Source organism: Brachyhypopomus gauderio, chromosome 18 (assembly GCF_052324685.1).
Source record: "Brachyhypopomus gauderio isolate BG-103 chromosome 18, BGAUD_0.2, whole genome shotgun sequence".
NCBI lineage: Eukaryota > Metazoa > Chordata > Actinopteri > Gymnotiformes > Hypopomidae > Brachyhypopomus > Brachyhypopomus gauderio.
Window position 1 is genome coordinate 6294344 of NC_135228.1, and position 21135 is coordinate 6315478.

A 21135-nucleotide genomic window follows, 5' to 3' on the forward strand; every position below is an offset into this window, starting at 1 on the left:
GGCAAAAATTGCTTCACATTTCAACAAATGCCGTTTTCAACAGTGTTCTCTTGTTATTTTCGTCTAGTGTGGATAGAATTACACAACCACGCCAAGGGCACTTGATGGTTCATTTCATTCCCAGCTGCATGTGAGGCACGGTGCACTTTGCGTCGTGGGGATGGAGGCGCCAAACGCACTTGCTCTTGCGTCCTTAGATCCGTGCAGACGGCGTCTCATTAATCTCATTAGTGAACAGACCGACACTATGAGGACATTAACTATGACTGGGTGGTACGAATGAAAATGTTTAGCAGATTTAATAGGAGCGTATCACAGGTCTCCGTCCATTACCTGCGGAAATTCGGCAGTAGCCTAACTCCAGATCATTTTAACCGCCTCACACATACAAGTAATACTGGGTTTACAATTAACGCATTGCTGGCGTGCGTTATTTTAAATTAAAAAAAGAAAACAGAAAACGTGTACTGTGCTTTGTGGTGGCTCGAACCGAGAAGTCTGTCCTAAATCCTGCTAATTGCAGCGGTAAATGTGGTCTGTCTCCGTGTTTTAAAGACAGGCTATGACTCTGAGCACACTCTCTCTGTTCCTCACACACACAGTCTCAGAGCCTTGAAAAATCCTTGTGATTCGCATTACATGTGAGGCCATCTAACATATTATGGGACACGTCTGATCTTGATAATGGGCATGCATGTGGACTCCAATCTGATCCGTGGAGTTGGATGGAAAATTCTGCTCAATATTTGGTGTTAGTGTCAAAGCAGTTTGCGAATTTCTAGGAAAACAGACATGAAGTCAAACTACAGTAGCAAAGAAATTTCATATTCATTCATTTGAAACTCACCTCAGCTATTTCAACAACCGCAAATCGAACTAAATTTTAAAGCAGCAGCGCCCCCTCCTGGTAGTTTGGCTGTATCGGCGTCTCCCATAATTCCTACATCATCCAATTGCACACCATCTCTCCTACATCATCCAATTGCACACCCGGAGAGCCAACCGCAGTTTTAGACCTGCAGTTCTAGACCTGCAGTTCTAGACGTGCCGTAGTTTTAATGTATGTAACGTAATATCCAGATAGTGTTTAGTATGTCGCGGGAGCAGATGGAAGAATATTTATAAGCAACAATAATATATGATAGATATATGATAATGTCTGAAGGTAATTTTTGGGTTATCGTAATGTTTATGTCATGAAGGATGAATCTGACTAGCGTTAGTGTGTCTTGGTTCGTTAGTTCTGGCTACCTTTATGGCTACTTAGTAGCTACTTTGATTAAATTTGAAACAACTTAAAGGAAGGAAATTAGCACTTACTACGCTACTATTAATACTAAAAGTAGTAAGCAAGCTAAAGTAGCATTTCCCCATCATTATTAACCCATAAGAACCCAGACTATGTTCTGAATATTGATACAATTGAGCATATTAATATATGATACACATATATTTAGTCTGCTAAATGCCATAAATGTAAATGTAAATATGATCGGTCTGAAGGTCATTTTTGTGTTATCGTAATGTTTATGTCATGAAGGATGAATCTGGCTAGCGTTAGTGTGTCTTAGTTCGTTAGTTCTGGCTACCTTTATGACTACTTTGTAGCTACTTCGACTTTGAGAGAAATGCTAGTCCTGCGAACGTAAATTTTTGCCGGGGGGGGGGGGTGGTGGCGAACGTAAAATGGACAAAAATTTGTATTTATTGCGATCGATCGGTCGCCAGTGTTTGCGCCAGAGCGAACTGGTAACTCATTGAATCATAGATATGGATCAGAGGTAAACTAGATTTTTTTTCGGCGTGAGAAATCGGATGTGTGGCGTGTGAGCGAAAAACCCCAAGTATCACATAATATTTGCTAGTTGCATGCCAATGAAGGTATACGAGTAAAATAAATCACTCCTAACATTCTGGAAACGTATGCTTACTCACTGAAAGCATCCTGACATTATGCAATTTTTGCTGATTTTTAATACAAAATAGCCTATGCCAGTAATCCAGTAGTTTAATTAAAAATAAAATATCTTCAGGAGACAAGCTGTGTGTGTAAATGACAAAATTAATCAAAACTCCCTAAAAGAACAGGGAAAATGAGGCGTACTACTTCTATTTAAATACAAAATGTGGTGTACATTATCGTTTAAAACTTGTCAAATGTTATAGATTTGGCTAAAACAATTCAGAATCAATGGGCTTATTTAACAAATAAACAATGGATTATTACAATATACAAGCCCCTGAGCCTACGGCATGCATTGGAACTGCTGGTCTAGAACTGCGGTTGGCTGTCGTAAGCTACATTCCGAGCCGCTAGGTGGCGCATGGCTAAAACTACAGCACGTCTAGAACTGCAGGTCTAAAACTGCAGGTCTAGAACTGCAGTTGGCTCTCCGGCTGTGCAATTGGATGCATCTCCATAATTTTCTTATTTGTTTCAATGTCAATTAAATACATAGGCAAAAAAATGAAATAATAAATCAAGTTATTACTTCAGATTACAGCAGATGATGTACATACTTCACGTCAGTGTAAAACCAGCCCTCATGGTTAAGAGCTTAAAATCGATAGTTTCATCTATTTGGTTTGACTGAACTTTCATTGTGTAAGCACGTCAGGAGATATCTTTTTTTTTCAACAATTTCCTACATTCAAACTGTCCGCTGAACTATTTACTATGTATATGCATATAAAGCACCTTGGATTTAGCTTTTGTCTCGTTCAATCTATGGTTTCTGATTTCATCATTCTAATTTTTTGCCAGACAGCGCAAACGCGACGCCGAGTTGATGTTCGGGACGCGGTCCCTCCGCGGTCACGTGATTCGGCAACATCTTAGCATCATGGCGGCCGCCATCGAAAGTCTACTCACAGAAATTTCTGACTCTGAGGACCCAGTTGAGGAACTCAGGTCCCTCAGGACGGCGGTCTTGGCGGTTCCTGTGAGCGGCTTAAGAGAGATATTCTCCGCGCCTCATTTGGGGATAATTTTTTCCTTGCTGAACACAAGTAACAGGTGCGTACAGCGAGTTTTGAGTCGGGACGCTACCGTGAATGTCTTCACTTGTCTCTGTAGGTTCTTTTATATTCTCATATAACGTGAATGTCCTCACTTGTCTCTGTAGGTTCTTTTATATTCTCATATAACGTGAATGTCCTCACTTGTCTCTGTAGGTTCTTTTATATTCTCATATAACGTGAATGTCCTCACTTGTCTCTGTAGGTTCTTTTATATTCTCATATAACGTGAATGTCCTCACTTGTCTCTGTAGGTTCTTTTATATTCTCATATAACGTGAATGTCCTCACTTGTCTCTGTAGGTTCTTTTATATTCTCATATAACGTGAATGTCCTCACTTGTCTCTGTAGGTTCTTTTATATTCTCATATAACGTGAATGTCCTCACTTGTCTCTGTAGTTTCTTTTATATTCGTTCTTTTATACACGTGTTGACGTGTCTGTGTGTTTATCTATTAGAGCGTCCATTAAAACTCTCCACCGTTACGTTGTGCTTTCTTTTTAACGTGCTGTCCCAATTACAGAGACTTGCGAAAATGATCTAATCCTGTAAGCGTGATGGCACTGGACTGTTTGCGTGTTACAGGGAGCAAATTGAGGTTTGTGTGGAGATCCTGGGGCGTGTCCTGCAGGTGCTGCGTCCCGCAGATTTGGCCCGAGACTGCAAGTCGGAGCTGCAGAGCGGACTGAACCACCCCGATGATTCCGTTAAAGTGCTCGCCCTCGCTCAGGTCCGTGCTGCGTCTCGCCCTTCTGTTCCCTGCGACCCATGATGTAACGTTTCTGTAACTGCACGCCTTTACCGTTCGTAGATCGGGCGGGCGGTTGGCCACGCGGACGGTATTGCGGAGGTTCTGCGCAGTCCTGAGATTCTGCGGGACGTGATCCACTGTGTGGGAGCAGAACGCATAGGTGTCGCAAAAGAGGTATAGGAGCATATCTGCCTCCTTTACTGCATGGTAGCACAAAGCTCTGCTCCTACAGTTGGAGCGTTTAGTTCCTGTTTTAGTACCTTCCTCAGATGTAGAAGATACCCTGCAGAAATGGTTTTCAGTCAAGACAGTAGCTGGCCCTACAGTAAACATGAACTGTAAGCTACAGTATTGTTTCCCCCCCTTTTCTGTCAGGCAATAGCTGCCCTCAGCAAGCTGAGCGCCACGAAGGCTGGGCTAGACGCTCTGTTCCTCTCCAGTTTGCTGAAGGAACTCAGGGAAGTGATGGCCATCAGTGACGTGGTCAGATACAGAGTTTACGAGGTATGTGACGGTGGGTTCGCTGACCAATGGGTTCTTATTCTGTCGTGGTCTAATGTTAAGCGTCCTCCTGCATCAGTAACTCTTCTTCCCACCATTTCCATACCATCATCGTATCGGTGTCACTGCTGTGGTAAGAATGGTTCGCTGCTCATATGATAAATCTTCTCGACAGCGGTACAGTGGGCAGATACTAGTCTTTTGATGAACAGGATAAGGAGATATAAAGTTCCATCATAAATAAAATGTCAGCGTGGGTTTAAAGGTGGCGTTTTTAATAACGCTGGTGGGTGAGTATTGGTGTTACATTATTTTTGTGTGTGTGTGTGTGTGTGTGTGTGTGTGTGTGTGTGTGTGTGTGTGTGTGTGTGTAGCTTGTGGTGGAGATCTCTTCTGTGTCACCCGTGTCTTTGGGTTACTGTGCCAATTGCAACTTCATCTCTCAGCTTCTCGAGGAGCTCACTGGAGATGACATCCTCGTCAGGTGACACACACACACACACACACAAACATTGATATACCTTTATGTAAGCACGCCTGACTGTTACGTTACACATGTTACATCCACTTTGTAAATAACACTTTGTGTTAGTTTGTTTAAATGCTCCCCAGCCACATGTAGCTTCTCTCCCTCTCTCAGAGCGACTGCTATAGAGATGGTCACCAATCTGGCTCAGTGCCAACATGGCCGCCAGTACTTAGCGCAGCAAGGCATCATGGACAAAATCTCCAACATGATCATCGCTGCCGAGTCGGACCCCTTGTCCAGCTTTTACCTGCCAGGTGTGTGTGTGTGTGTGTGTGTGTGTGTGTGTGTGTGTGTGTGTCCTTATTCGGATGACAGTCTACTATTTGCTCTCCTTTTTTCCCTGTTTTCTGAAATTGGTACTTCTTCCTGTGTGTGTGTGTGTGTGTATGTGCGCGCAGGCCTGGTGAAGTTCTTTGGGAACCTGGTGATCGTTGACAGCCCTCAACAAGTGTGTGAGAGTTACCCAGCATTCCTTAGTACCGTCTTCGCCATGGCGATGAGCTCTGACCCGACACACATCCCTGTGGCCTTGGATACGCTCGGAGTGCTGGGCAGCACAGTGGAGGGCAAACAGGTCCTGCACAAAACAGGTGTGTGTGTGTGTGTGTGTGTGTGTGTGTGTGTGTGTGTGTGTGTGTGTGTGTGTGTGTGTGTGTGTGTGTGTGTGTGTGTGTGTGTGTGTGAGAGTGTGTGTGTGAGAGTGTGTGTGAGTGAGAGAGCATTAAGATGACTGATGAAGGTGTTTAAATCAGTGTACAAGATTGAAGACCTGTCTGCTTTTACAGGTGAAAAGTTCCAGTCCGTGTTGAAGCGAATGAGTCAGTTGGCCAGAGATGGCGCCACTGAGCTCAGAGCGAGAAGCCTGGAGGCCATCGCCAAGCTGCTCTCACTGCCTGTGAGTGTGTGTGAGAGTGCACGTGTGAGTGTGTGGCGGGCGTGTCTGTGTGTTTTTACTGTGGTCAGTGCTGCATGTTGATGTGCTGCAGGTGGAGCAGCAGACGGAGGACCTGCTGCTGCTGGTGGAGTCGTGGTGTCTCTGTCTGAGCTCTCAACCCATGGAGATGCTGAGGAACATCAGCACACAGCCCTTCCCAGAACTGTACTGCAGCGCCCTGCGAGTGTTCACCGTAAGGGTGGGGGTGTAGGGGGCGTTGTAGGGTGTAGGTATAGGGTCAAGTAAAATTTATTTATATAGCGCTTTCTACAACACATCACAAAGCAGCTTTAGGGTGTAGGGGTGGAGTTGGGGGAGGGTATAGGGTGTAGGGGTGGGGGAGGGTGTAGGGTATAGGGTGTAGAGGTGGGGGGGGGGGGGGGGGGGGGGGGGGGGGTATAGGGTGTAGGGGTGTGCGGGTGTGTGCAATTCCAATCTGGAATTTCAAATGAAAGAGACCCAATTCTGTTTTCAAAAGATTGGATTTACATCGCGTCCATATTGAGACAGAAAATTAGGTTTGACACACTTCAGGTGAATGTGGATGCAGCCTTAAAGCCAGTGTGGTTGCAGGTAGCCCTTAAGGCGGTACACACTTTCACCAAGTGTCCGAGCAGACCAGTGAAGACAGCTGCTCCAGTATAACTACAGATCAGACTCTCAGTATTTGGCCATGCCGACATCCGTGGCAAAAAAACATTATCTTTTGGAAAAATCACATACACCAGTTATATAATAAACACAATTCACAGTGAGGAGAAAAATCTGTTGATAATTTTTTTTGTCTGTGATCAGCCCTTCTGGGCAGGATGTATAGAAAATAGTTTATTTTGGAAGGAACTTTTCATTTGAAGGCCCTAAACTCAATTCTAAAGCATCTATGAGGTAGACTGGCCAAAACCCACTATACAAACAAGTCTGTATGCACATGCACGTGATCGAGTTTGATCCAGACTTTCTTGTTTCTGGTCTTGCATTTGGCAATGTGGTCAGTCCCCGGGGTTTAAATAAAGCTTTGGTGTTTTGAATGGCAGGCGCTGGCGAGCCAGCGGTGGGGCCAGCAGCAGATGGTGGCCACGCCGGGCTTCGTGGAGTGGCTGGTGGACCGCTCCGTGGGCACGGGCAAGGAGGCCAAGGAGTGCAAGTTCGACCTGGTGGGGGCGCTGGTGAGCTCAGCCAGCACGCAGGAGGTGTTTGGCGGCCCCAGCTACCTGAAGCTGAAGACGTACCAGAAGGAGGGGCCGTACTACGTCAACGCTGTGGCCTCCGTCACCACAGAGGGAGGGGACTGAAGAGCGTGCACACACACACACACACACACACACACACATACTCCCATATTAAGACTACTTCCTGATTTATACTGGAGCAGGTTGGGGATTTTTCCTGTTGACATGAAGAGGTAACAGTCTATACAGGTCTCACTCTCCCTCTGTATCTTCCCCTTTGAAACACACACACACTTACCTAATGCACTAACTTGAGTGGTTGTTTTTTCTATCATTGTGATATAATAATGTATAATTAAAGGGTTGAACAAAAATGAGTTGACAATTGCCTGGCAGCAACCTGTGATCACGTGAGACATTTCCAGATCAGTATGAATAAGTAAAAATAAGACTACATGGAGTGATGTGAGTTGATGTGGCCACTGGAATTTTCCTACTGGAAATTAAGAGAGCACGATCGTGCTTTTGAAACCGAAAGGATAAATTAACCCACTAGATGGCAGTATTGCGTTTTTTGTGGGGTACAGGACAAACGCGAGACAGAAGTCACTTCTGCAGTGAAATAACTGTCACTCAGTTGCTGATGGGGACAAATGGCATCCAAAACCCTGAGGGTGTTATTCAGGTCTGCAGGCCAATCAAAAAATTGAAACAGGGCAGCATCATGTTCATTCAAGTACCTGCTTTACTAACAGTGTAGTGGACAGACAGAGCCAGCTGAGGTAGAAACACGTGAACGTAAAAAAAAATGTCAACATAAAAAAATATTTTATGTACATATTTATAAAGTTACATCATTTCACAGTTCCTCTATGCAGCCATTCTTGCTTCCTCACACACGCGTGTGTAGAAATACACACATACACACACACGGTCCCTGAGGGCACTAATGTAGTTGTCTGAAATGGACATAACCACCCGGTTGTGTGAACTTTAGCGCGTTGGCGTTCAGGCCGCTTCACTCGCCGGCCTCTAGAACTTGGGGTAGAGCACACGCTTGGTGCGCCCATCGGCCCGGTTCTTGTCCAGCCACTTGCCGCAGGGGAAGACGGTGGTGACGCCGTTGGCCGTGTTGGTGACCTCCACGCGCTCCAGGAGCCAGCCGGGTGCCAGGCCCCTGCCGTCGTGCTCCACGCTCAGCCGCAGCAGGTCCCCCAGGTCCAGCAGCTCCAGCACGAAGCGGTCGGTGCGGCCACGCTCAAACAGGTTGCGGCAGCGCTGCCGGAGACGCCGGCGGCCCGACTCGCCGTTGGTGCCGAAGATGGTGAGGAAGACGTCGGCGTCGGTGCCGGCTCCCTTCTCGCGGCCCGTGACCACGATGACCTCGTACCTGACGGGCACCAGGCTGCGCGCCTTGCTGGTGAAGCTCTCGATGAACTTGGAGCAGGCGAAGGTCTGGAAGTCGTCGCGCTTGGAGGAGAGGGGGATGAGCGTGTTGCAGTGGAAGATATACCTGAGGGAAGGAGGGATGACGGGTTGGGGAGGGGAAATGTGGTTTTCAGAGAAAAGACTTGAGAATAGGAATGGGGGGCAAGACCTACGTAATGCGTATGAGAGCACATTAGTAAAAACATGAGAACTATGTCAGAGTTGGGATTCAGAGGTCACTAACTTGTTGCCAAGTTCCCTCTCTGTGACGACGACCTCCAGAACCCTCCAGAAGGCTTCAGTCTTGGACTTCTTGCCGTCTTTGGGGCTGTGGCCAAGGCAGATGCTGGGGATATCTCCCAGGATCTTAGAGGAGAACTCAAACCGATCTGTGGCACCACTGTGCACACACACACACACAGAAACGGTCTTTCCATACGTTCTTGCAAATTGTTTCCATTTAACACACATCCTGGGCTGTGGAGGATAGATGACAACACACGGTGACCACATTCTGGACTGTGATTGGTTTTTCTGCAGTCTGAGTTCCAGTAAGAACTCCATATCCCACAGTTCAGCAAGGTCAAATTATTTGATCAGTTGTGGTGTTTTTGCAAAATCAAATGCAAAATGCAAGCTGAATACAATTAATTATTCAATATCGCATACTGTTCACAACGTTGACTCAATTACTCCCATGTTGTTACTGCCATTACCAGTTTAAGTATTTCTACTGAAAAGAAAACTGATCCAGCTGCTTGTGACAGTGTGAAAGAAGATTAGCTTGGAAAAGCTGCCCACTTCCTCAGTGCTAGACGGCTAGACTGCCTGTCTCCTGAAACCGGCCGCAGGAGAAGGAACGTGGAGTTCCTCCTCGAATACAGAGTTCCTGAACCACTCTTAGGAATCTGAGATGCTCATTCAGATGAACACCACATGGAATATTACTTCACCGTGCGGTTTGTTTTTACCGTAAGAAACGCTTCTTCTTGGTGGAGTTCTCCATCACGAATTCTTTGGATCTTCCCTTCTTACCCTCCAGAATGATCCAGGCATTCTCCTTCGTCTCGGCGTCATCCGTGTCCGCCGTCGTCGTGAGGATCTCGTATTCTGATGGAGGAAGAGGCGGGGCTTAGCGGGGTGGGGTTGGGGAGTGTGTGTGTGTGTGTGTGTGTGTGTGTGTGTGGAGAGGCCTCACTGGTTTTCTCGTCGAAGTCCATTACGTCGTTGTTAGTGCACGCCACCTCCCTCATGATCTGCCCATCATCCTTGCTCTTGGACAGCCAGCGGTCGCACTGGAAGCGGAACTTCTTCCCCAAGATGTCATCATGCACGTCCACGTACTCCAGATGCCACGAGGTTGCCAGACCTGTCAAGAATGCACACGTGTGCACACACAAACACGTCTATTGGCGTCTAATAGGAACACTTTCATTTGTACTGCGTGACTGCACTGGCTTGACAACACAAAATGCCACTTTTGGAGCATTGTAATTGGCTGAACATAAGCTTTTGCTGCATATTTAGAGCACCGCGATTGGCTTGCCTGTGTTGTCGTGCCACACACGGATCTTGGAGAGCTCCCCGAGGCTGAGCACGTCCTGAAAGCGGAACGTGTCTGTCTGTTTGCGCTCAAACTTGTTGGTGTTGGAGCTCTCCTTCAGCGCCAGCTGACCCGTGTCCCCGTTCTCCCCGAAAATGATCATCCACACGTTAGCGTCTGTCCCCGCCCCTAAAACACAACCAATCATGGTTCAGCATCAACAAGTACAGGATAACCAGGACATTCATTAGGACATAACACACCCTAAAAACCTTAAATACTAAACCGTAAAAAGTGTCCCTTTCACATCACATTACGTAGATTCTATGTAGATTTTAGATTACATTAGATTCTATGTGCGTGTGTAGCTATGTGTGTAGCTGTGGGCAGTCTGTGGAGTGGCGTCTAATGTGTGTGTAGCAGAGTGTTTAGATTTTAAAGTGACGTATGAAGTGTATGTATATGAAGACGTATGATGTGTATATGAAGAATTGTGTATAATCCATGTAGATGTCTGTTATATGGTCTGTAATTGTGGTGTAGGTTTGTGTGTAATTTCGGTGTGCTTTGGTGTGTAGTTGTACTTGCAGCATCGCTGGTTTTGACTGAGATGGTGTAGATGGTGAGCTCCACCATCTCCTCCTCGTCGATGACAGCAGGCATCTCACACACGAGCGTGCGTTTGGGCCCGTACGCGTGTGACAGCCACTCCTCATAGGTGAACATGGCCTCCTCATCTGTCTCCAGGTTACGCAGAATGATCTACACGCAAACACATGCGTGTGCACACAAATGTACAATACACACTGGATGAAAATGAAGGACACACACACACACACACACACACACACTCCATGAGCTAAACGAAACACACACACACACCCTATCCAGGAACCAGTCAGGTCGGCTTCCAGAGCCGTCAATGCGAACTCTCATTTTCCTGAGTGGAGCGATGTCCTCTATTTCCAGGTTAAAAGTGTCATTTTGCCCCCGTTCAAACCTAAACAAACACACACACACACACACACACAGCTATATATAACTATATATATATTTCTCTCAATTATTGTATTTTATGTGTATGTGTTTCCATAAACACAGTGGAGTGTGTGTGTGTGTGTGTGTGTGAGTGTGTGAGTGTGTGTTTGTGCAGACCTGTCCTCTAGTTTAGGCAACAACATCTCTTCTGATGTCCCGTATATTCCAAATACCGTCATGTAGATTTGAGTGTCTGTCCCAGCATGCTGAACGTCACCAGTTACCATGGTCACCTCATAAATCACCTAGGAGACAGTAGGAGGGGCATACTAAGTCACAGCCCACCTGATGCCTCTATAACTGAAACCAAACCAAAACTTTTTTTTTTCTTTTTATACAATCAAATAACAGTAGAGCTTGTGAAGAGCAGGGTTGTCATGGCAGCCGTGTACAATATGATTGGCTGTTTGGACACACATCACACAGTAACATGGCATGAGTAGCAAACACCAGGGCTGTTACCGGGGCTTTGGTGTTCAGCAGGGTTAGTGTTAGTGCCAGACTTAACACAGACTTTACCACAGAGTGTGTTAGTATGCGTACAGTGTATCTGTGATGAGCTGCTCTGCGTGTGTGCGCGTGTACCTTGCGTGAGATGCTGACGATGTCGGCATCCGGCACGTTGAACACGCGGGCGGTGAGCCCGTCCCCTCTGTCTTTGGCCAGCCAGCACTTGCATGGGAACACGTACATGGTACCCTTGGTTGGCACGGCAACTGAGAGCTCTTCAACTAGCCAGCAGCTCTCTGGGGTGGCGCCGTCATGACCCAGCTGAGCGCACACGCACGCACGCACGCACGCACATCAAATCAAATTTGACTTGAACCATGGTGTATCTCCATGTATGAGTGCATATGTAGTATGTGAGAGTCCATCAGAACATTTATATTTACACACACACTCACTCTCACACACACACACACACTCACCTCCACTTTTTTGATCTCACCCACATCTGTGCCGTAGCAGGAGAAGTAGTCCAGTGATCCGGGCCTGAAGTCCTTCTTCCCCTGTAGGTCGAGCCACAGCCTCTGGGTCTGCATGTGTGTCGCCCCCCTGATGATGATGTACGCCCGGCTGCAGGTGCCTGCATCACGCTCTGACCCAGTGATCACCGATACGTGGTACGGGATCACTGCAGGGACACACCCAGACATATACCAGCACTCCGCTATACAGTGTGCTTCCTGTAAGCACTCAGAGTGTGTGTGTGTGTGTGTGTATATGTTTGACCATGCTCACATGAAGGCTCCTCCTCTTCCCGTAAGCACTTTCAGTGTGTGTGTGTGTGTGTGTGTGTGTGTATGTGTGTGTATGGGTGTGTGTGCGTGTTGGTTTTTGTGGTTTACAAAGACTTTTCACCTGACTACGTACTGACATTACAAGGACATTTGGGTTTATAAGGACTTATCCAAGTGAGAGAAACTCCCAGTAAAATTTTGGCGCCATGTCCTTGTACACCAGAAGACCATTGCAGTTGGAGTCTACAATACCAGCATCGCTGCTCTGACACGGAATGAAAGCCTGGCGTTCATCAACAGACATTTACAGTGACAATATCAAAACGCAGAACTTTCATTTTTACCTTTACTTAGTCTGATTGTGTGATTTGTGTGTGACTTGTGTATTTGTCTGTATTTTGTGTAATTTGTGTGTTAACGGGCCACCCAATGGAGGATGGGTTCCCTTTTGAGTCTTGGTTCTCCCGAGGTTTCTTCCTATTCCCCACCATCATAGGGAGTTTTTCCTCGCCACTGTCGCCTTTGGCTTGCTCATTAGGGTTCTGGACCCATAGTATTGTTAACCTTTTAAATCCTGTAAAGCGCTTTGTGACAACATGTGTTGTGAAAAGCGCTATACAAATAAACTTTGATTGATTGATTGATTGACCATGACAATCACTTAACACAGTGTTATCGTAGAATTTAATGTAGTGCCCCCTGTAGTCTGGTGTTGGAGACGCGCCTGTGTGGCCTCAGTGTTATGATTTGCGACTTCCGATTGGCTGGGCTTTAATCTGGCTACTCAAGCTGTAATTGGCTAGACGCTGTGACAATCAAGCCGATTGTCTTGTGTCAGTTTCACCACGCAGACGCCACAGCATGCTGAACATCCCATAATATCAAAAGTGTGGAACATGAGGTAAGGCAATTACCTAACGTTATATGAACACTAAGACTGGACATTTCGTGTGTTGTGTAACTTCTAAACATTTATTAATGCATTGTATTAGGGGTGTGACGAGATGTAACTCAGTGATATTTCTCGTCACGTTAAAAATCTCGCGGGATTTGTGATCTAGCAAGCAGCCAAAATGACGTTGGAAAATACAGATGTTTCTATTGAAGATGCCCCCGCCACTTTCAAATTGTTTGTTTGGCAGCATTTTGGGTACCCGGTGGAAATGGTAAATGGCAAGAGAGTGACTGATAAGACACGGACCATATGTAAGCATCGCATGCAAATAATGCCATACACCGCAGCTAATACGAGCACAATGCAGAGACATTTACAGCACAACCACAGTTCAGTACTTAAAACAACTGCACCTGTGAAGAAAACACCAACAAGCCAGACAACGCTGACAAACATATTCGGACCTCAACTTCCACAGTCAAGCGCCAGAGCCACACCAATAACAAGAAACATAGGTGTTTTCATCGCAGCAGATATGAGGCCATTTTCTGTGGTAGAAAATCAAGGATTTAGGCGACTCCTTCACACACTTGAACCCAAGTACACCATCCCATCACGCACTCATTTTACCTGTACAGTGATCCCAAACCTCTATGAAGAGTCAAAGAGCAAGATAGTGCAGATCCTGAAAGACGCAGCAAGCATCGCCATAACAACAGACGGTTGGACATCGCGAGGTACACAAAGCTATATCACAATTACAGCCCACACAATCAACAATGACTGGAAAATGGAAAGTGTTGTACTACAGACTCGCCCACTTTTCGAGCCCACACAGGCGCAAACATAGCTGAAATTTTACAGACAGCTGTTACTGGAGCTTAAAAAACCCAACCACGGCATCGCTATTGTTACTGACAATGCACGTAATATGGACGTGGCCGTGCGCAAAGCAGGCTTGAAGCCGCACATTAAGTGTTTTGCGCACACTATAAATCTTGCAACCCAAGCTGTCCTTGGTGTTCCCCACGTTGCTCGTTTGCTCGGGCGGGTGAGACGTGTTGCTGCCTTTTTTCATCGGAGTTCAACGGCTACCACGGTGTTCATTACCAAGCAAACTTGCCATCACACAAGTTAATCATGGACGTTACGACGCGATGGAACAGCACGTTGGATATGCTGGCTCGTTACCTCGAGCAGCAAGCTGCCACAACGGTAGCTCTCACCAGCCCAGAGTTAAGACACAACGCTCGAAGCATTGACACACTTGACAGCTAAGGTGTCAGAGATGCTGAAGACCTTGTGAAGCTGTTGCATCCTTTGAAGACAGCCACCACCGTGTTGTGTGAGGAGAAGAATCCCACAGTGTCTCTCATTGTGCCACTGAAGAGCATGATTGAACAGAATATGACACCAAATTATGGAGATTCCACCACTGTGGCCAACACAAAGACGAATATTGCAAACAGATACAGTGGGGATGCCTTCAGCTATCTGCTGGAGTGCACTGTACTGGACCCAAGGTTCCGGACTCTACCTCAGCTAGACCATGACCAGTGTGAGGCCGTCTTCCTGACAGAACAAGGCAGAACAGTTGCTGCAAAAAACAGGTATATATCACTTTAAGTTGTATTGTGTATCTTTGTCAACTAAACATTTTTAAGAGATTGATGGAGTGTGTGTGTGTGTGTGTGTGTGTGTTTGTGTGTGTGTGTTTGTGTGTCTCAGCTGCTTATGAAATTTAACACCAGTGTTTCTTCTGTTTAAAGACCACAGCTGAGGAGAGGGAAGAAGGGGCAGCAGGTGGAGCTCACTGTCTCACACACAGTAGAGAGGAGACTGTGAGAGATGATGAGCACGAAGTGACAGGACCTGTTCCACAAAAGACAGCACTTGAGGACCTGTTGGGGAACTCTCTACTGAGCCAGAGGGGTCCAACAGTTCAAGACAAGCAGAGAGGGAAGTTGAAAACTACAAAAAAGAGGCGTCTATCCCTCTCAGTGGCTGCCCTTTGAAGTGGTGGCAAGAACATTGCTCCCGATATCTTTTGGTCTCTCAACTTGTGCCTTTTTGTCCCTGCTACCTCTTTTCCAAGTGAGCGCATCTTTTCAACAGCAGGAGACATAGTCAATGCGCAAAGCTCCCAACTGCTGCCAGAGAATGTGGACATGCTAATATTCTTAAAAAAGGCTGTGTGGTTGCAGTGAATTGTCAGTGACATACTTAGTCAGGCTTGCACTATTTGCACTCTGTATTGACAGAGAATAACTTTGTTTAGCACATATTGTTTGCACTTGAAAAAAGAGAAATAAAATTTTATTCATTTTATTTTAACTTTTATAAACTTTAAATTTCATTTTGTTGAGGAAGTTTATTAAAAGTTCATGTTTACATCATGCATTTCAAAATGCATGTGCAACTCAGTTAAATAAAAGTCTGTTGTCCAGTCATATAATTTGTCATTAGTTTTCTTAAAATCTCGTCTCGTCTCATTTTCGTGAACCCAATATCGTGTCTCGTCTCGTGAGCTGAGTATATCGTCACACCCCTACATTGTATGCATTTGAATGACAAAATACTTATATGTGAGGTCTTAGATAGTAATGTCAATTTCAGCTAACATGGAATAATGTTAGCATCAATCAATTATCTAACTAGATTTATGATTTATTGTGTTGTCTAGGTAGATCGCAAACATTTATTAGCACTTTAGATGCTTCGAAATTATAAATTATGTTGTATTTGAGTTTTTAGGAACTCATTTATCCCCGCGACAATAATGCTAATTTCCGCTAACATGTCTATGGGATATTATGTTAGCATCAAGCTAACTGTTACATAACTGCTTAATCACATCGGCTTAATCACAATCTACCAATATAGAATGAGTAGCTCCAGCTTCAACAGCGTAATTGAAAATGTTGTATGATGCACATTACGAATTAATTTATGAGTGAACATTTCAGTTCAAGTTCAAGTCTACACATTATTTATTGATAGCTAGTAAAGCTTGCGAGATAGCTACTCAGTGTTATTTAAAGGGGTTTTACTGTGGCTGGGGAGTGCTAGTTCGGTTGTTCTCTCTTGTTATTTAGCTTTACTGCTTCTGAATGAAGTTTACTGTGCATGAATGTGCTAGTTCAGCCATTTTTTGTTTATGTCAATAGCATACTATTTACAACACCATTTTTACCTGTATGCAGTTCAGTTCACTCAGGCAGTTCAGCTCCCAAATCACATTGTGAGAATTAATCCAAATCCCCTTGGGTTGGTTAGTTTATATGGCTACATTGGCTACATTATCACCTGTCAAAGAGACAGCACTGGTAATTTGCATTGACATACAATTCTAAAGGACCTTTTCATCTCACAAATGTGTTTTAAGAACCTTTTGACATCCATTTCCCACAATAACAGATTTAGATTAATGTCTTTATGTAAACGTTTAAACTATAATTAGATATTAACAAGTTTTCTGTTTTCAAACAGAACTGTAAACATAAGGTAGTTCACACACCTGTTTCAAGCATGAACAAATGCGTTGCTTGTTTTGGACCTGTTGTATCACTCAAGTGGATTGGTCTGAGATGTAACAATCACAATCAGATATTTAAAACAGAAAATGATTAAAATAATGTCTTTATGAGTTAGTTTGTTTCTGATGCTGATTCATATCTAACATGTGTTAGCCATATCTAACATATATGCATGTGTTAGCCATCTCCTTGTGTAAAAGCTGCAGTTGACAATTGTTCAGTGGCATTGATGCTGTATTTTTCTGGCTTGTAGTCTGTTCTTGTTTCTGGCACAAGTCCTGCTTTGAAAAGCTGAATGACAGAGCTGGTGTCATGGGTAGGTATATTTATGGGTAGATTTGTTTTATGAACTCTTACCATTTTATTCTGAGTGCTGTATAGTGATCTTCTGACTTCTAATACTAGGGGAAGGGGATTCAAGTTTTGATGAGTATAAGTCATTATCAGATGGAGAATATGAGCCAGAGACAGTCAGAGAGTGAATGAGGCAGTTCAGTTGAGTTTGCAATACAATGTGAAAGGCTCATGTTAGTGATCAGAAAGTGAAAACCGTTCACTCCAGGATTACCAAATCTTGCAGGTCAAAGTTGGCCCTAAAATGCAAGGAAAGGCAAGGGCAAGCAATGTCTGATGGCCAAAGAAAGAGCCTGTCAGAATGAAGAATTTGACCTATTTTGTTATGAGGAGCAGCTGACAGATGTAGAAACAGGTGATGAATCAGACAGCTCTAGAGAAGTTGAAGATATACTTTCAAGGAAAATAGCCAATCAGGTCAAGTCCATGTCAGATATTAAACCATCTTCAGATGTTTCCGCATTAGGCAGTGGAACTGACTTGGATACGTCCAGGTCAGTCCCCTTAGCAAAAATAAGTTTATTCAAGTGTACTATGAGTATACTTTTTTTTTTTACTAAAACTGAGTATATTGGAAGTATACTTGAAGGTGACTTCTTATAAACTATATTTTAGATACTTAAGAATAGTATAGTGAAGTATACTTGGCTTATACTGAAAAGTATAAACAGAAGTCTAAGACTAAGTACATTAATTCCAAGACTTACACTTGTATTTTAATACTAAAACTGGAGGACCTTTGTAAACCTGCATATCTCCCAAGCACTGCAAACTACTGCATTAACTCATTTTGGTTTCTACAGAGGACATTCAGGGCTTTGCAATGATACCTAATTTGAAGGGGTGTGGCTTTGGTAACTTCCTCTTTCACATTCAGGAAAATGGTGTCTGTCAGTACAAGCACATTTTATGGGAAGAGTAAAAGTAAGTGCATGATACTTTTTATTGAGTAAATTCTGGCTTGAAATGTTGTTTGCATATTTTTTATAAGTCTCTTAACACATTAAATCATTGTCTGGATTATTTTAACTGTATTTTAGCATAGTATTTAAGTGTTTAAAAAATGTCCTCCGTAGTGGACATTTGTAGTTATTTCTTCAATGTTGTTCTGTTTTTTAAAATGATAAGAAAGGGAGCAGAGGCGGACGAAGTACTCAATTTCATTACTTGAGTCAAAGTACAGATACCACTGGTCAAATGCTACTCCGATACAAGTGAAAGTTGCATGTTCAAAATCTTACTTAAGTGAAAGTACTGATGTACTTGCTTTTAAAAATACTTAAGTAATAAAGTACACCTTCCGTCACATTTGTAAAAAAGTTATAGTTTAAAAGTATTATACATCCTACCAAATCCTCTTTGGGCATAATATTCATACAGTCTTTGATAATAATCCATAAGGCATATTCCAATGATGTACATCATTCAGGTAGTGGTAGCAGAAAAGTTTTCCTACACTTTAGTTTAAGGAACAAAAACATTTTCTAAAACCACAATTCACTGATTAGCCTAGCCTAACCTGTTTAAGCAAATTATGTTACCATATTAAAAGTCAATAATAAAATGACATTTTTCTCTCTTTGCTAGTTAGGTATTCAGTCATCCAATACAACATTATGCTACAGTCAATATAAACAAAGACAAAGTAAAATTAGCAGTGTGGCATCTTGGTAGTCTAACCTTGCTACAACCTTTTGCAGTATGGCTAAAGCCCACCAACTCCATGCCACCCAACATGCTAACAAACTCTTTTCAAACTAGAAATCACAGCCACATTAGAATTATTGACATTAATTCTACATTAGAATGGAAACATTATTTGACAAGATTCGATTAACCCACACGGTTTCCCTTATTGATGTTTCCGTAGTTTGAATTACTTGCCAATTTAATGTTAACATTATTTATAGTGATCCTAGCAGACCTAGCAGTGGAGTGAGCAGGCAAAGTCATTTCACTAGCCTTACTGCAAAGCTCCTCTGACTACATAGTCACTTAACAAAACATTTAGGCTGCATACCGTAATATACTTCCTCAGGTGGGACGGAGAATTTTGGTATGCAGTGATATAGTTTGTTTTTGGCAAACAAAGCATGCATTTAAAACGATAGGAATGATTCATCCGTTCAGAAAACTGGAACATTTTGTCGAGATACGGCCATGGGTGCAAAAGAGCATGCCAGGGTTGCCAGCTCTCACGCATTGAGCGTGAGACACATGCATTTGACCGTTTTCACACGCTCTCACGCCACAGTTCCGATATCTCCCCCCCGAAAAAAAATCTAGTTTATTTACCTCTGATCTATATCTATCAACCACCAGCGATCGCGATATAATACTTAATTTGTGTCCATTTTTCACCGCCCCGGTAACGTTCGCCACCCCCCGATCAACAATTTACACTCGCCACTAAGTCCAGGTTCAAATCTCCCTCCAAGCAATCTTGAAAAGTTGGCAACCCTGGCATGCTCCATCACCGCCGTCTCCGCTCATGTTGCTGTTATTTAGGAAAAGAACGACTAGCGACACCGAACTTGATTTTACACACCACAGACACATCCTTGATTGCTGATAGGCTATCACCTGTGAAAATACTATCGGGGGAGGGGAGGAGAGTTGTGTGTGGAAGTAATGAGTAACGAGAGCTGGACAGAAATGTAGTGGAGTGATAAGTACTATATTTGTTATTCAACTGTAGTGAAGTGAAAGTCACAAGTATTTAAAAAAAAAATCAACTTAAGTAAAGTACAAATACTCAAGAACTGTACTTAAGTACAGTACTTAAGTAAATGTACTTCGTTACTGCCCACCTCTGAAAGGGAGTCATCATGTACCAGGAAAACCATACCCAACTGGACTGAAGGTGTTTGTCTTAGCTGCACCAACTGGTCTAGTCTTAGACTTTGTGGTCTACCAAGGCAAGATTACCTCCAGAGATACAGCAGGAAAGGGCATTGGAGAACAAGCTGTTCTTCATTTGGTAGAGTCAGTTCCCCAAGGAACCCACCTGTTCTTTGACCGGTTTTTTACAACAATCAACCTCCTTGACATTCTGAAGACAAAAGGGTTGACAGGGACTGGAACCCTCATGAAAAACAGGGTTCCAAAGGAGTGCAAAATCATAGGGGATAAGCCGTTCAACAAGAAAGGAAGAGGGGCATCTGAGATGGTTGTCAGACGAAGGCCTCCTGAACTTGTGGTGAAAGTGGTTGGACAACAAGCCAGTTGCCATGGCATCCTCTGCCTATGGTATTGAACCTCAGGACACACACAGAAGATGGTCCAAGAAAGACAAAAGATTTGTCCAGGTGTCAAGGCCACTAGCAGTTGCTGAGTACAACACCAACATGGGTGGCGTGGACTTGGTTGATCGAATGTTGAGTTTCTACAGGATGGCCTCTCACACTCGGAAATGGACAGTGCGTGCAGTTTTCCACGTTTTTGACTTGGCAATTACCAATTCATGGCTTGAATATAAGAGTGACTGCCATTTTTTAGGGAAGAAACCACTTAAGTTCCTTGACTTCAAAATGCTCCTTGGTGAAGAATTGATTACTCGGGCCCAAGCAGGAATCACAAGTGATGGTGAAGATGACTACACTCCTCCATGTCAAAAGTGGAAACCGCTGCCAAATGCAGCTCTGAGACACTATGGAGCCATTCATCTTCCAGAAATGGTGGATGAAACACAAGCATCAAAGTGTCGCAGATCTGGTTGCAAGAGCAAAACGTATGTGATGTGCACAATTCCTTTGTGTTTCCAAGATGGGGAATTGCTTTTTGAAGTACCATACCAAATAAGTACAACAAAGAAAAACAAGCAAAAAAAAGTGATGATGGACACTTCAGTGATGATGTGGATGTAAAACCCATTCTTATGTTGACCTTTTGGTGTTTTCTTTGGGACCAACTGGTTGCCATCAAGGTTCAGTTTCACATGTATGGCGTTCTGATGTCCACTATAATAGACACATATTTAAAAAATAAAAACTTTATTTTCAAGAAAAATGTTTTCAGTATTCTAATTACCTTACAATTAAAAAGGAAAAAAAAAAAGTGGACAATTTTTTTTTCCTGGTAGTCAGGAGGTTAGCAAAAAGAAGTTTATTCAAGTGTACTATGAGTATACTTATTTTTTACTAAAACTGAGGAAGTATACTTGAAGGTGACTTTTTATAAACTATATTTTAGATACT

At 43.8% G+C, this 21135-nt stretch overlaps 2 protein-coding genes across 4 annotated transcripts in view; one reads left to right on the forward strand and one right to left on the reverse strand.

Moving 5' to 3' along the window:
* The first annotated feature begins 2782 nt into the window (after positions 1-2782).
* On the forward strand, positions 2783-7335 carry psmd5 (proteasome 26S subunit, non-ATPase 5). Its single transcript, XM_076980024.1, has 10 exons — positions 2783-3016; positions 3606-3750; positions 3832-3945; positions 4147-4275; positions 4647-4756; positions 4913-5055; positions 5200-5391; positions 5587-5696; positions 5788-5928; positions 6770-7335. The coding sequence occupies exons 1-10, from the start codon at positions 2790-2792 to the stop codon at positions 7025-7027; spliced, it is 1569 nt and encodes a 522-aa protein (XP_076836139.1). The 5' UTR covers positions 2783-2789; the 3' UTR covers positions 7028-7335.
* A 319-nt stretch (positions 7336-7654) lies between these two features.
* loxhd1a (lipoxygenase homology PLAT domains 1a) overlaps positions 7655-21135 on the reverse strand; it is a 56643-nt gene continuing 43162 nt past the window's right edge. For 2 of the 3 annotated variants that reach the window (XM_076980021.1, XM_076980023.1), the window contains 10 exons: positions 11843-12048; positions 11499-11684; positions 11031-11158; positions 10758-10875; positions 10460-10637; positions 9879-10064; positions 9531-9701; positions 9304-9442; positions 8577-8732; positions 7655-8417 (listed from right to left, as the gene is read on the reverse strand). In XM_076980021.1, coding sequence (XP_076836136.1) covers positions 7937-8417; positions 8577-8732; positions 9304-9442; positions 9531-9701; positions 9879-10064; positions 10460-10637; positions 10758-10875; positions 11031-11158; positions 11499-11684; positions 11843-12048 — 1949 coding nt within the window. In that variant the 3' untranslated portion in view covers positions 7655-7936. Of the gene's footprint in view, positions 8418-8576; positions 8733-9303; positions 9443-9530; positions 9702-9878; positions 10065-10459; positions 10638-10757; positions 10876-11030; positions 11159-11498; positions 11685-11842; positions 12049-21135 lie in introns of those variants that run through there. The other variant, XM_076980022.1, reaches the window with a different exon arrangement.